The 15,335-nt window shown below is 48.7% G+C and overlaps 1 protein-coding gene and 1 pseudogene across 1 annotated transcript; both read left to right on the top strand.

Moving 5' to 3' along the window:
- The first annotated feature begins 1,572 nt into the window (after positions 1-1,572).
- LOC149985586 (uncharacterized) lies at positions 1,573-2,514 on the top strand. Its single transcript, XM_090184456.1, has one exon. The coding sequence runs from the start codon at positions 1,573-1,575 to the stop codon at positions 2,512-2,514; it is 942 nt and encodes a 313-aa protein (XP_090040582.1).
- An 11,501-nt stretch (positions 2,515-14,015) lies between these two features.
- Positions 14,016-15,085, top strand: LOC149985585 (uncharacterized; annotated as a pseudogene).
- The last annotated feature ends 250 nt before the right edge of the window (positions 15,086-15,335 follow it).

Here is a 15,335-nt window from a genome sequence, read left to right as displayed (position 1 = left end):
ATCACGGTTTGCCTGGTTGGGAGACCCAACTAACATGGAATACACGGGAAAGGGAGACTCTCACCAGTGCAACGTGGGTATATCAGACTTCGTGCCAGGTGACACGTTCCTGAATCAACACGCTTTCTTTACCAAAGGACAGTGTCCATACCTGAAGGACAACTACACCCCTGACCGTCTGAAAATTGAAATCGGACAAGAGAGATTCCGCAGGGGGTTCATCGCGCACCCAAATGTGATCACTGCCCCAGACGCTTGGAATCGTCCTACAGTTGAAGTGAAATACCTGATATATATCACACTGGCTGAACGGCACTGGTGTTACATGTGCAGGCACTCGTCTGAAGCACATGCCCCATATTGTTACGAGAAAATGACAAAGCTGATACGCAAGCTTGAAGATAGTCTGTACGAGTTGAAGGTGGAACTGTAGAACACCTGATCCGGAACATCAAACACTGTGCTTATAATTGGACTGTGCATATACCTTGTTGTTAGCTTTTCAACAAAACACCTGAATGTTATGTGCCATGTGTCTACCAATACAATCTGATAACTTGGACACGGATATGTGTTTTATTTTCTACTCTGTTTAATAGGTATGGAGCTGTAACAGAAAAGACCACACCTTTAATCTGACTAAGGAGTACATTTCCGAACCTTGATAAAGGGCTTATATCCAACCGTGATCCAATAGCAGATGGTGTGAACATCAAACCAATAGTTTCCAAAGGGGATGAATAGTTCCTCAGATATAAAAGCCATGTATCCTCAGTTCCCCATCTACTGTGTTTATTGGTTCAGGGACCATGCAGTCTAACGTGAACAAGGCACATGTACTGAAACGAAGGCAATCTACCCCAAGTGACAACACCACCATCTGCAAAGCCTCCGGTGTCTTGTTACTTCACACTTGGGTGCCGGACAGGGCAGTGGCACATGTGGAACACGTCGCCTAGTGCTTTAACCCTGCGAGTAGGAGACCTGTTGTGCGCCTGCATATTAGCCTCAGACTTGAATGACACGACGTGTCACCTCACCAGGGTACTAGCTGATGTTACCATCGGGGGATTGGGTAACACAACCTGCCTACTGGGGCGAGACATATGTTTTGAGTCTTCGGGGCATATGCCAGACCTGCAATCTGTGGCCACCCAGGGTGATTTTGTGGCCATGTGTATGTTGAAGGGTGTCAAATGCACAAGCTTTTCAGAACATTACACACAGTACCCTCAGGATGAGGAACTTCAGCTCGGTTCACAGCTGCAATCTCTATTTTCCCAGACCGTAAGCGTTATGCTCAGCAAGCGGTATGATATCATGCATCACTACCCTCTATACAACCGTGCTCTTGGTCTGTACTACTCTGATAAGGTTAGATTGGAACCCCCGGAACTGAACCAAATGCTAGCTACAGGGGGACTATTGGACCTCAGTGCTGAGGATCACCAGTCCCTCCATGGGATCCCCTTGATCCCCTAGATCATATCTCATTTTCACATTGGAACTACCCTGACACCAGAGAGGATCAAAGCCAAGAGGAGCGAGAAGGCAAAGTGTGACACCTAGGAGATGAACAGAGATGAACCTCTGTTGAAAAGTGACCATGACACACGAAATGATTACGATGAGGTAGACGACTCAGCTGGAAGTCAAACTCTGGGTGAACCAAGCGCCAGAGAGCCTTTCCCTATGGAAGGAATGAATGAAATGTATACCGTCACCACGTTAGAGACCTTCAACAACCTTCCCGGGACTCTAACAGACAGACCTAGGGCTTTCCCTTATACCTTCACAGTGTATACAAGCGATGATCTGACTTTCGACCACCTGGTGAATTACTGTATAATACGCACCCGTGAGCCCGAAGCAATGCTACCGTCACGTGAAAAGTGGGGCTCCGTCAATCCCGTGCTGCTCATGGAAGACCCTGTCTACCCTGTGACGGGTAACACAGTGCACCGGTACACGGTCACCTCCAGAGGACACTTGAGTACCGTGGTGGCGAACCGAGACACGGGCCCCGGCCTGTGCTACAACAAGGTGTTCCTACCCGGAAGGCCTGTCAGCAGATTGAACTTGGACGTGGATCTCAAGTGTTGTCAGACATGCAACAAGAAATTTGCCACTGAAGCGGATCGCTCCACCAAGCGTAAAGTATCTGAGGCCTTAACAACGAGTCTGATCTTGGTGATAGTCGAGTCTCTTGTGAGACTTGTGAAGGTCAAGATGAGCGAGCTGGAGAACGATCCGTCTCTCAGAGAGCTTGCAAAGGTGGTGGGTAAGATTGCCGTGTACGTCAAGGGCTTCCTCTGCCAAGGCGAAACTGAGCCTCAGAATACTCTGGTATCTGCCGGTAGAACTGTGCAGTGTCGATGGCATAGAGGCTACAGACCTTTACTCAACGAGATGGAGAGGGTCTCTATGAAGTACGTTTTACTGTCTTACCCGAAAGACGCAGACTTGTTGTGGGCTCTGCAACCTGGGACATGTGATGAGAAAGGGACCTTGTAGCTCGTCGGGCTCGGGGTATCTGAGGCTCAACTGCGATCACAACAAGAGACGTTCCTCTATCGACAAGGCCCCGTACTCGGTTAGAAAGTGCGTTCGGCTGCCCAACTGTTACAAAGCGGACTCAGGGTTTGAGTACGTAGACACATTCAACACCCAAAGACATTGAAGACCCGGGCTGCGATGACCTCCTGGCCCTTTCAGTGGGCCTTTCCTCCAACCCCATACTAGCCGATGTAACATCGCTGGGGAGACGTTTCCGAGGCCTCTTGAAAGCTCGGGGACGCGGTCAACTCTTGCTGGTATCCGAGATCGAGGGAGTGCTGAATCAAACCCGGGTAGAAAGCGAAGCTCGGAGACAGACATTGCTCTGGGGTGTCCCTGTGACTATCAGGAAGACCGGATCTGGACTCTTTTGTGTCCAGGCGAATGAAATGTCGACAACTTACCCTTGTCCTATACACAAACGAGTGCACTCCAAGTCCAAGCTGGGCGCTCTGGTGTTCACTACGCAAACTAAATTGAAGTGTTTTGTACCCTGACATGCATCTCTATGTATGTTTATGTAGACAATGTGTTTTTGTTGAATAAAACAGAACATACAACCAGAATATAGTAATTTCTTTATTTTCACATGTCAATATTATATCACCTCGGTCATGGACAGAATAGACATTTAGGAAGACAGAGCATTACAATATAAAACCTAACAGTAACCATTGCCATCAAGTCTTGTGTGTAGTCAAGGTCCGGGAACTTCCCCTACGCCAAGTCCTGAGCCTCCCCTACACAAACTCAGTGCCAGAGTGAACGTCTCCACTGGCTACTATTTAAAACTTGTCAAAGCTTGAAGGTGTTTCACTCATTTCTATCCCAGTCCGAAACCTTATCTATGTATGTATACAATGTGCTTTGTTGAATAAATCAGAAACATACCAACCAGAATATAGTCATGTCTTTATTTTTACAGGTCAATATTATATCACCTCGGTCATGGACATAATAGACATTTAGGAAGGCAGAGTATAACAATGTGAAACAGAACAGTAACCGTAATCATCAAGTCCTAAGTGTAGTCAATGTGGGCTCCGGTCGTGTAGGGTCCACACCGTGTCTCTCACCTGGGACGGTTATGTGAACGTGATTAAATATTGTGGTCGTTAGAGCGGCCGGGTACGCGTGTAGCTCATCTAATTTATGCCTACTCTTTACTAGTGTTGCTCCAATTGTAGCTCCCTTTGTATCAGATGACACCCGAGGGCCTCGTTGAGCTACCTCGATATGCTTCCCGTCGCTGATTCTGCCACAGTTCCTTCTGCACATCCTGCCTCTGAATGGGTTATTGGTCATGAACCGGGTTCTCTTTCTGTAGTTGGTGCCGTGTCGACAGTAATCGAGTCTAACAGCCCTGGTGTCTTTACAAGACATATTGAACCCCTTGCTCTTGGCCTTTGTGATGTTCTGACATGTTTTCTTCTCTTCACCACCATTCATCATCTTGACAAAGACACTCCACGGGTGATTCTCGATGTCTTCGTAAAGTCTGTGCGAAACCCATCTCTTCCAGAGCATACTGGAGTCTGGGTTTTCCACAAAGTACTGCATGGCAGGGTTGATGGTATGGAAGTGCTCTATGATGTCTATAGTCTTTTCCACCAGAGAGTCTGCGAGCTCCAGGTCCCTGGGGGTATTGGCATTGGTCCTGGCAGAGCTGTAGTTGTCTCAAGGTGGTCCTGCCACTCTGTGACAGGGTCCCACTTTCGTATGTCTACAACGATGTCGGCACCGTGTCGACCGTCGATGTCAAGACGTCGCACGTTCCAGCCTGCTTCAACGAAGGGCTTGCAGATACTGCCTGTGCCGTCGAAGAGACTCAGGAGCATTTTCTGCTTGACCGTTTCCATTGTCACCTGCCCAGACTCGGTTTACTGTGACTTTCTTTCAAATTAACAGATTTGTTAATCGGACAAAGTCCACGTGTGATAAGAATGGCCATGGCCTTGCTCATCCTAACATATCTGGCAAAGATGTGGAACCTGATGTATCCATTCAGTTTCTAAACGCCAATCCTTTGTGGATAGGGGACCACGACATATTGGTCATAGAGACCAGACTCACTATTCCCTTGGGCATGTCGGAAAGGTACATACCTAAAAGGTTATTTTGGTACAGGGGCAAGTCTGGGGGTAAGTGGGTGTTGTGGGCAGACCAACCGGGCCTAGTTTCGGCTCATGCTCGATACAACATCACCAGAGGCCAGAACTGGATCACAATGGAATCTGTTGGCTTCTTCGTGGACATTTTGGATATCTCCCTGGTCGTAGAAAACTTCACCTGTGGTATCTTGGACTCAGTCTACGTCAAGATCGACGTCTATGACAAGCATCAGAAAGTCATGCTAGGGTTACAAAAGGGTCTCGATGTCAACTGCCTGTGGAAACCGAAGCTGCACCAGTCCTGTAATTGCAACCATGCTCTGCTACACTACACCAACCCAGATGGTCTTTGCTCGCCTACCTGCATCACGACCCCGTTCGCACGACTGTCACAAGGAGTCGATGGCAGCAATAACGACTGGACGCTAGAAATTACACACAAGGAGCCCGATGTCTCGATCAAGAACCAGGGCCGGGTTCTATATGGCTCAGTCCCACCTAAAACTGAACGCTTCTGTCTAGTCACAATGTATGTGTTCGCCCTCTCGTCTGGACCACCACGAGACCATCCGTCCGCGCCTCTAGACGTGATGAGATGTGATGTCGTACTCGTGGAGTTCGACATCCTGTTGGAAGACATTCCCCAGGGACTCAATGATGAGTACTTGCCCATAGCCGTACGATCGTTATTGAAGTACAACAAGGTGAAAACGTCCGAGTTGTACATACCATTAGCGGCCAAGGAAACCCTGAAAACTATCATCCGCCAGGGCTGGGGGCTTAAGATCGGTGTGAAGCTTAGCTTCTTACACTCCAGCCAACCTGACCCCTACCAGGAAGAGCTCGCTGCTGTACTTGACTGGATATTGACTTTGCAGTCCCAGCTGAACCGAGCACCTTGGGTGATAGTCATCAACGTGAACATCGGGACCGTAAAGGCGTCGGACTTTGATATGATCAACAGCCTATACGGGTCAACGTTAGAGTTGATACCTGGGCTCTCAGCATACCAGATCGCTGATGTCATACGGACCAAAAGGTACAATACTGACTACAATACCGAATACACAACTACGTACAGTTACTTTAAATGTAGTGACAAGGAGAGGTGCTCTAGACCTATAACCATAAATGATGAAGATGACAACATCCTCTACCATGGCGCTGACGAGGACCCCATACCAGAGTGTCATGATGCGCCACTAACAGGCCAGAACTGCATTGTGTGCGGGGATGGAGGCATAATTATCATCTGCCCGAACATCATGTCACCAGCAAACATTGAGGACATGACAGGGGAAAGGCTGAAGTTTCAGCGGTACACCCCTCGTCATCAGTATGGCAAGGTCACACAATCGGACCATTTGGAGCCTGAGCAGGAGCAAGCAGAGACTGCGCTACGGGAGATGGGTCTACTCGTGTCGTCACATGGAGCCTTTCTGAACCTGGACACCATATCAGTGTTCACTCAGATGAAGACAGGGAGTGAGCAAGTGAGATCTGGTCGCTGGACCATAGGAGAGTACACCGTCGGTGACCCTTATGCAATCAAATACCCCGTGAGGAAGAGTACCCGGAGAGGACAGGATTGTTGGTCTTTGAGGAGCTATGCAAGGTATCGAACAACCGTGCGGGGATAGTGGTGGCCGTGCCATCGAGCGACTACATCCCCGACACGGGCTGCAAGTTGCCGCGGTTCCTCATCAGACATGGCAAAACGGACCCTGGCGTCTTGGATGACAATAGGGTCCACCTCGCCGGAATCATATCGGAAATGGCCAACTACACCTTTGGTAACACCGAAGGCGTGCCGACCTTCACAGTGCTCTCAAACATAATCAACCTGAGTGCCACCAAGCTCCGCACTTTGCATTACCGGTACACCAGAAACTCAACCTTCGGAGACGGAGCATACTCATACGCTCACGTGGATGGAGTGTACAAACTGGAAGGGTCAATGTTTTTCCAGCGCGTCACCCAGGGGATACCTCTCACCAAAAGCTTTGTTCTGGTTCCCGACATGCCTAACCTGAGATTGGGCTTGTCCTCAGACATGAACGTAGGCGCTCCTTTACCCGTTAGTGAATTCATCATCCGTGACGCTATTGAGAGGGTCAAATTTATCCCGTACGGCGCACAGGTTATCAACTTGAATTACAAGGATACCGTAGCTTTCGTTGATCAGGACGGGGACAGAATTTGCATCCATTCGCATTCTACCGTTGTAAGGAGCAACGGTCTCCGGTTACCTTCATTCGGTATACAGAGTGAAGCAGACGAGAACCTCACAAAAGGTTGTGACCACCACATTAGCGGGGCTGAGCATCGCGCCAGGCTATTGGTGTCAGTGCCGTCACCAGACAGTCCAGACAGGCTGTTCTCCAGAGTATAGTTCACTCGAGTCGCTGGCTCGGAACACCTTCACTGACGGGAGAGGAAGAAGACTGGCTGTCCAGCAAGCAAGTAATGACAAGTCGCATCACGCTGCCCTCTCTCCAAGGGCCAAGGGGCTTGGCGTCACTCATTGACACTATGCACTTGATATCGAAAACGGTGGAGTGCATCAGAGGCTCCAGTTCGTGCATGGATCTGGGAGACTACGCTGATAACAATTGGCCCCAAGGGGGTACAGGTTATCCAATTGCAATCTCTAGCCATTTGGAATTGTCAGAGGAAATAGTTTTTAAAATGATAATCCACGGTGCGACACGCGTTACAGTCCCATTTGAACTCGAACCGTTCTCTTTCGGATCGGAGACCCCGTCTTCGCCTCAGCCCAGGCCGGGCTACTACATGCACACAGAAGAGCCTCTGATCTCCAGGGTGAAAAAGTATATGACAACAGTGGGGCCGCTCACCGCATGGATTGTGCAACCCCTAGCATAACTCTATTGCCCTGAAATGGACCAGACGCTTGCTGACCACCTAATGTCAACGGATACGTAGTTTCAGAATACCTACGATTGTGTGAACATGATGAACCACTCTCTCAAGGCTCGGAGTGATGTCTTCTCTTGACTCGGTACCTTGATCGAAGAGAATGAAAAGACTGCGGAGAAGACTGTGAAGCACGTAATGTCTATGACGACCCGCACCTCTGCACTATGTCTGAGGGCGACTGTACTAGCTGTACTAATCAACGTTAGCATACTCACAATGCTTTGTTCGATGTGTCAAGGGAGTCGCTATGGCCAACAACACTATAGCCAACAACGCTATAGGAAACTGCAATGAAAAACAATCCCATCGCCATGAGGATCCACAGTGCAACCTCGCTCAGATCCATGTCAAATCAAATCAAATCAAATTTTATTTGTCACATACACATGGTTAGCAGATGTTAATGCGAGTGTAGCGAAATGCTTGTGCTTCTAGTTCCGACAATGCAGTAATAACAAGTAATCTAACTAACAATTCCAAAACTACTGTCTTGTACACAGTGTAAGGGGATAAAGAATATGTACATAAGGATATATGAATGAGTGATGGTACAGAGCAGCATAGGCAAGGTACAGTAGATGGTATCAGGTACAGTATGTACAAATGAGATGAGTATGTAAACAAAGTGGCATAGTATAGTATAAAGTGGCTAGTGATACATGTATTACATAAGGATACCGTCGATGATATAGAGTACAGTATATACGTATGCATATGAGATGAATAATGTAGGGTAAGTAACATTTATATAAGGTAGCATTGTTTAAAGTGGCTAGTGATATATTTACATCATTTCCCATCAATTCCCATTATTAAAGTGGCTGGAGTTGAGTCAGTGTCAGTGTGTTGGCAGCAGCCACTCAGTGTTAGTGGTGGCTGTTTAACAGTCTGATGGCCTTGAGATAGAAGCTGTTTTTCAGTCTCTCGGTCCCAGCTTTGATGCACCTGTACTGACCTCGCCTTCTGGATGATAGCGGGGTGAACAGGCAGTGGCTCGAGTGGTTGATGTCCTTGATGATCTTTATGGCCTTCCTGTGACATCGGGTGGTGTAGGTGTCCTGGAGGGCAGGTAGTTTGCCCCCGGTGATGCGTTGTGCAGACCTCACTACCCTCTGGAGAGCCTTACGGTTGAGGGCGGTGCAGTTGCCATACCAGGCGGTGATACAGCCCGCCAGGATGCTCTCGATTGTGCATCTGTAGAAGTTTGTGAGTGCTTTTGGTGACAAGCCGAATTTCTTCAGCCTCCTGAGGTTGAAGAGGCGCTGCTGCGCCTTCTTCACGATGCTGTCTGTGTGAGTGGACCAATTCAGTTTGTCTGTGATGTGTATGCCGAGGAACTTAAAACTTGCTACCCTCTCCACTACTGTTCCATTGATGTGGATAGGGGGGTGTTCCCTCTGCTGTTTCCTGAAGTCCACAATCATCTCCTTAGTTTTGTTGACGTTGAGTGTGAGGTTGTTTTCCTGACACCACACTCCGAGGGCCCTCACCTCCTCCCTGTAGGCCGTCTCATCGTTGTTGGTAATCAAGCCTACCACTGTTGTGTCGTCCGCAAACTTGATGATTGAGTTGGAGGCGTGCGTGGCCACGCAGTCGTGGGTGAACAGGGAGTACAGGAGAGGGCTCAGAACGCAACCTTGTGGGGCCCCAGTGTTGAGGATCAGCGGGGAGGAGATGTTGTTGCCTACCCTCACCACCTGGGGGCGGCCCGTCAGGAAGTCCAGTACCCAGTTGCACAGGGCGGGGTCGAGACCCAGGGTCTCGAGCTTGATGACGAGCTTGGAGGGTACTATGGTGTTGAATGCCGAGCTGTAGTCGATGAACAGCATTCTCACATAGGTATTCCTCTTGTCCAGATGGGTTAGGGCAGTGTGCAGTGTGGTTGAGATTGCATCGTCTGTGGACCTATTTGGGCGGTAAGCAAATTGGAGTGGGTCTAGGGTGTCAGGTAGGGTGGAGGTGATATGGTCCTTGACTAGTCTCTCAAAGCACTTCATGATGACGGATGTGAGTGCTACGGGGCGGTAGTCATTTAGCTCAGTTACCTTAGCTTTCTTGGGAACAGGAACAATGGTGGCCCTCTTGAAGCATGTGGGAACAGCAGACTGGTATAGGGATTGATTGAATATGTCCGTAAACACACCGGCCAGCTGGTCTGCGCATGCTCTGAGGGCGCGGCTGGGGATGCCATCTGGGCCTGCAGCCTTGCGAGGGTTAACACGTTTAAATGTCTACTCACCTCGGCTGCAGTGAAGGAGAGACCGCATGTTTTCGTTGCAGGCCGTGTCAGTGGCACTGTATTGTCCTCAAAGCGGGCAAAAAAGTTATTTAGTCTGCCTGGGAGCAAGACATCCTGGTCCGTGACTGGGCTGGGTTTCTTCCTGTAGTCCGTGATTGACTGTAGACCCTGCCACATGCCTCTTGTGTCTGAGCCGTTGAATTGAGATTCTACTTTGTCTCTGTACTGGCGCTTAGCTTGTTTGATAGCCTTGCGGAGGGAATAGCTGCACTGTTTGTATTCGGTCATGTTACCAGACACCTTGCCCTGATTAAAAGCAGTGGTTCGCGCTTTCAGTTTCACACGAATGCTGCCATCAATCCACGGTTTCTGGTTAGGGAATGTTTTAATCGTTGCTATGGGAACGACATCTTCAACGCACGTTCTAATGAACTCGCACACAGAATCAGCGTATTCGTCAATGTTGTTATCTGACGCAATACGAAACATCTCCCAGTCCACGTGATGGAAGCAGTCTTGGAGTGTGGAGTCAGCTTGGTCGGACCAGCGTTGGACAGACCTCAGCGTGGGAGCCTCTTGTTTTAGTTTCTGTCTGTAGGCAGGGATCAACAAAATGGAGTCGTGGTCAGCTTTTCCGAAAGGGGGGCGGGGCAGGGCCTTATATGCGTCGCGGAAGTTAGAGTAACAATGGTCCAAGGTCTTTCCTCCCCTGGTTGCGCAATCGATATGCTGATAAAATTTGGGGAGTCTTGTTTTCAGATTAGCCTTGTTAAAATCCCCAGCTACAATGAATGCAGCCTCCGGATAAATTGTTTCCAGTTTGCAGAGAGTTAAATAAAGTTCGTTCAGAGCCATCGATGTGTCTGCTTGGGGGGGGATATATACGGCTGTGATTATAATCGAAGAGAATTCTCTTGGTAGATAATGCGGTCTACATTTGATTGTGAGGAATTCTAAATCAGGTGAACAGAAGGATTTGAGTTCCTGTATGTTTCTTTCATCGCACCATGTCACGTTAGTCATAAGGCATACGCCCCCGCCCCTCTTTTTACCAGAAAGATGTTTTTTCCTGTCTGCGCGATGCGTGGAGAAACCTGTTGGCTGCACCGCTTCGGATAGCGTCTCTCCAGTAAGCCACGTTTCCGTGAAGCAAAGAACGTTACAGTCTCTGATGTCCCTCTGGAATGCTACCCTTGCTCGGATTTCATCAACCTTGTTGTCAAGAGACTGGACATTGGCAAGAAGAATGCTAGGGAGTGGTGCGCGCTGTGCCCGTCTCCGGAGTCTGACCAGAAGACCGCCTCGTTTCCCTCTCTTTCGGAGTCGTTTTTTTGGGTCGCTGCATAGGATCCACTCCGTTGTCCTGTTTGTAAGGCAGAACACAGGATCCGCGTCGCGAAAAACATATTCTTGGTCGTACTGATGGTGAGTTGATGCTGATCTTATATTCAGTAGTTCTTCTCGACTGTATGTAATGAAACCTAAGATGACCTGGGGTACTAATGTAAGAAATAACACGTAAAAAAACAAAAAACTGCATAGTTTCCTAGGAACGCGAAGCGAGGCGGCCATCTCTGTCGGCGCCGGAAGTATGTATATGCTACTGTCAGCTCTGCTTCTTATTCTCTACTCCGTGTCTAGTCAAGACTCACCGTCAAACCCAGGTTCCGGGGACACCAGGGAACACAGTCTAGATTCTGAACGGGGTCGTTTAATCAGAAACGGTAACATGTCTCCCGACTCCCTCGACCACAGGGTGATACTCAACCCAGGCAGATGGAAGATACGCACACCGGAGAGGCGCAGCACCTACATTGCCTATCATTTCTTTATAGGCTTCAACTGGACCTAGCTCAAAGTAGACTACCCCAAATGTTCCCAGGTGGCCTGCATAGGGTTACCTTACTCTCATAAAGGTTTCGATCAATTATGTTCATCTGGCACCTGGCTCGATGCAACAATTGCATTGTCAACAGCCACGCTGGAATACAATAGGCCCATGACATTGCTCAACGCAGCCTTCAACGATCTGGCTGCTCTCATGGACACACGTATCATGAACAACCACAATTTGGCCGTATCCGAACCAGGTCTCGGCTTCGGATCCTCACGTGGTGGATGTGATGGAATATTACAGGACCTTGATTGAAGGAGCCCTGGAAAATGTAGTTAACAATATCCCCAGCACCTTATCATACCTCAATACAGACCCTCATCTATACAACCAGCTGCCCTCTGGGTCCAAGTAGGTTCAATGGGTTGACACCTGGACACCTTGACACCTGGAAGAGTGGAGCGTTCAAGTTGGCCATACATCTCAACTCTGTCACATTTGCCTTCCAGGGAGCTCACCAGCGCTTACTGTCGTGCGGTGAAGTTGTATTGAGGTCGGATATGACGGGATGCGAACCAGGCTTCATCACAGAGTTCTACACCGATATACCAGTTGCGAGCCGTTCCCTGTCATCCTCTAGGCTAGTGATGGTAGTCAGGAGGAACAGTTGGAATCCTGTTGTGCTCTCCCAATGGTACATGGCCTTCATAGATTCCTCCAGGGGTAACAGGACTTGTTGGCTGGACAGGCACATGGTAAACGACACCAACTACAACTACAGGATGCCCCAGTGTGACCAGAGGGGGGTATGCGAACATATGGAACCTGACAAGGAGATGGTTTCAGCCTGTGAGGTGAACGACAAGGGTGAGATAGACTTGGAGTGTCCCGTGGTGTGTGGTGCCCCATGTTTCGGACTTATCTGCTACCAAAATCAGACAGGTTCACCCTGAGGAGCACATCAGCTGGAAAGCCTGATATCGACACAGTGAACGATGGGATTGTGGTCCAGATGACCAAGAGTCCCAGGATACTGTCCAAGGTCTACTCTCTCTCCGAGGTAGACATCGACACGTCTATCGCTATCGTTCGGAACCGATCCGCTCAGTCGACACTGTTGCTCCAGCAAGGAGAGACAGTGTTACAGGACATCATCGCCATGGATGCCACAGCTCGGAAATACATTGACAAAGTGCGAGACGGGACAGCTTCGCAATCACAGGGAACCAAATGTGTCAACTGCGAGCTCATGATAGGCCGCAGTCAGATCATGGCTGCTGCTTCAGTCACCCTCTCAGCTCTAACCTGTCCTTTATTGATTATTCTAGTTTGGGTGGTACAGAGATTCAAGATGTCCCAGTGAGGACAAACAGGAGCATTGTAGATACTTTTCTGTGAGTCTAGGGTGGATTGCGGCAAGCATTGATATGTAAGACAAAATGTCAGGACCATGCGGTCTATCTAAAGTGGTAGTAGGGGGAATTGGCAATTGTCAGTTTTAGCCTATTAAGTGTATGCAGTAGCCACATCATCTCCAGTCTTGATTGTGACAAACTTTGGCGTTTTCAGCTATACCCTTGAGGTGTCTACTTGTTACCCTATCAACTGCCACCATCCCGTTTGCAGAGGGTCAGTTACCAGTCTCAACCATCGAACCTGGGAATCATGGCACTACAACCGAGTCTGTGGATGCCAGTGGGAATATAGCCACGGCCCTTAATGACGTTACACCTCCCACGGCGGCCCAGAGAACGGTGATGTGACCACCGAGCCTCCTTCGACTGCTTTCACTTCAGCTCTTAGGTTCAAGTCGCTTCCTAACCCTACTGCTACACCTCTGCAACTGTCCAAACTCGAATCCTCACCACTTTCTGGAAACTAGCTGGCTTATCTTGACAGCGGAGGACATAATATCGCAGAACGCAACAGGGCGATGTCTCCAAATACAAGGACTGGTCAAATACACTGTCGGGGATGAAGTTGGCCCTCAAGCGCAGACTCTTTAATGATATACGGTGACACGTGCAACCGCACTGCAACCTACCAGTGTAGGAGGTCTGCTTTAGACAGGGCTACACGGACGAAGTGCACAGTTTCTCTGTTGCCAACTGTACCGTCGTGAGAAAAGTAGACATTGGAACCCATGTTAATGTTTTTGCTCCTGTAAACACATCACCACAGCTGACAGCGGCTAATGTCATACTGGCTATAGGACCTATAGTGCCGTTTATCTCTATTTATTAACCTTGCTAGCGTCAACTCCCTTATCCTGCATAAGATACCACCGCGGTTCCTAACTTTACATCGTGTCAGGACTCTAGTCGGGATACATACAATGGCTTCTGCAAAACCTCCTACTACCAGAACCAGAGCCTCTGCTAAGGTTACTGGCGTGCCACTGAAACTTCAACCCTTGATCCCTGAGCAAAACAAATATTTCTACAAGTCAGCTCCGATGAATGAGTTCGTACAGGACATCGTAAAGAGTGCACGCGCCAAGAAGGTGAAGATCGACATCCCTACGACCAAGTACGGCACTGTCAAACTGGTGCATGTCCTGTGCTCCGCTACAAACTCTAACTTCTGGAGTCCAGAGTGTGAGAAAGCCTTAGCCAATAGTCTTCCCTTGAGAGAACACCACAAAGCCTTCCTCTCACACAACATGTTTGTGACCATGATCGGTGCTTTGGTGGCAAGAGCTCTAGAACAAGCAACAAGGACATGTGAAGACACTCTGGACCTGCTGGCCGATCGCTATTACGTGAGAAGCATTTTGCCTGTCACGACTCTAGCAAGACCAGTGCAATTGAAGCAGCTGCGTACTCAGGTATCATGGCCGTACACATGGACAATGACGCCTTGGCTGCCAACGAGAAGAAACGGACCCAGCTCAAAAAAAACGTTACGGAGGTAACCAGACCGAAGAAGAAGTAAAAACCTGCTCACTGGATAAGCTGTACATTGACAACACTGATGACATGACAGCCATGGCAAACTTTGGATTCAAGCACCATTACGAGAAGAACCCCCATCACCCTGAGCACTTTCCGGCGTGAGATGGACGATATGAACCTGGTTGAAGCAGTCGTTGACGGCTTGGCCTGTATTTTCGAAAGAAACAAGACACACACAAACGTACACTCCTGGCTGAACATGTACTTTGTCGGCAGGTTTAAGGGTCAAAATAAGGACCTTGCCCTGAACATTATAGAGGCTCTCAGGATATATATCACGGACGCAGATTATACAGCCCTACACTCGTTCCGGGCCTCAATATTCTCCATCATAGGAGAATCTATCCCATGGTCCCGTGTGATGATGACGGAATGCTGCAATCACAAAGCCGATAAAGATAACACTTTGCCCAGGCGTGATTTCGCATCATGTTTTGTAACTAACGACTAACCTAACAGATGCTTTGTGTACTTTGTGTTCTGTGTAGCCTTGGAATTTGTATTGAAGCCGATATGCGGTTCACCTATGAAGTGTGTGGCGTGTATATGCCTGTTTAAGTACGTTACTATACAATGCTTTGTACCATGAATAAAGAAATGTTTAAACTTGACTCAACCTGGACCCGTGACATGTCCTTATTCCTTTCTGTGTTGCTAAGCCCATGACACAGTATCATGGAGTAGATATCACTTGGTACTGC

This window comes from Oncorhynchus mykiss, chromosome 1 (genome assembly GCF_057628025.1).
Source record: "Oncorhynchus mykiss isolate SJ-2025 chromosome 1, ASM5762802v1, whole genome shotgun sequence".
NCBI classification, from domain to species: domain Eukaryota; kingdom Metazoa; phylum Chordata; class Actinopteri; order Salmoniformes; family Salmonidae; genus Oncorhynchus; species Oncorhynchus mykiss.
Note: the sequence above shows the minus strand (reverse complement) of the source record. Positions and strands in the feature narration are given on the sequence as shown.

Bases quoted from the DNA above. Each gene is read 5' to 3' on its own strand.
- LOC149985586 (XM_090184456.1), top strand. From the start codon at position 1,573: ATGAACAGAGATGAACCTCTGTTGAAAAGTGACCATGACACACGAAAT.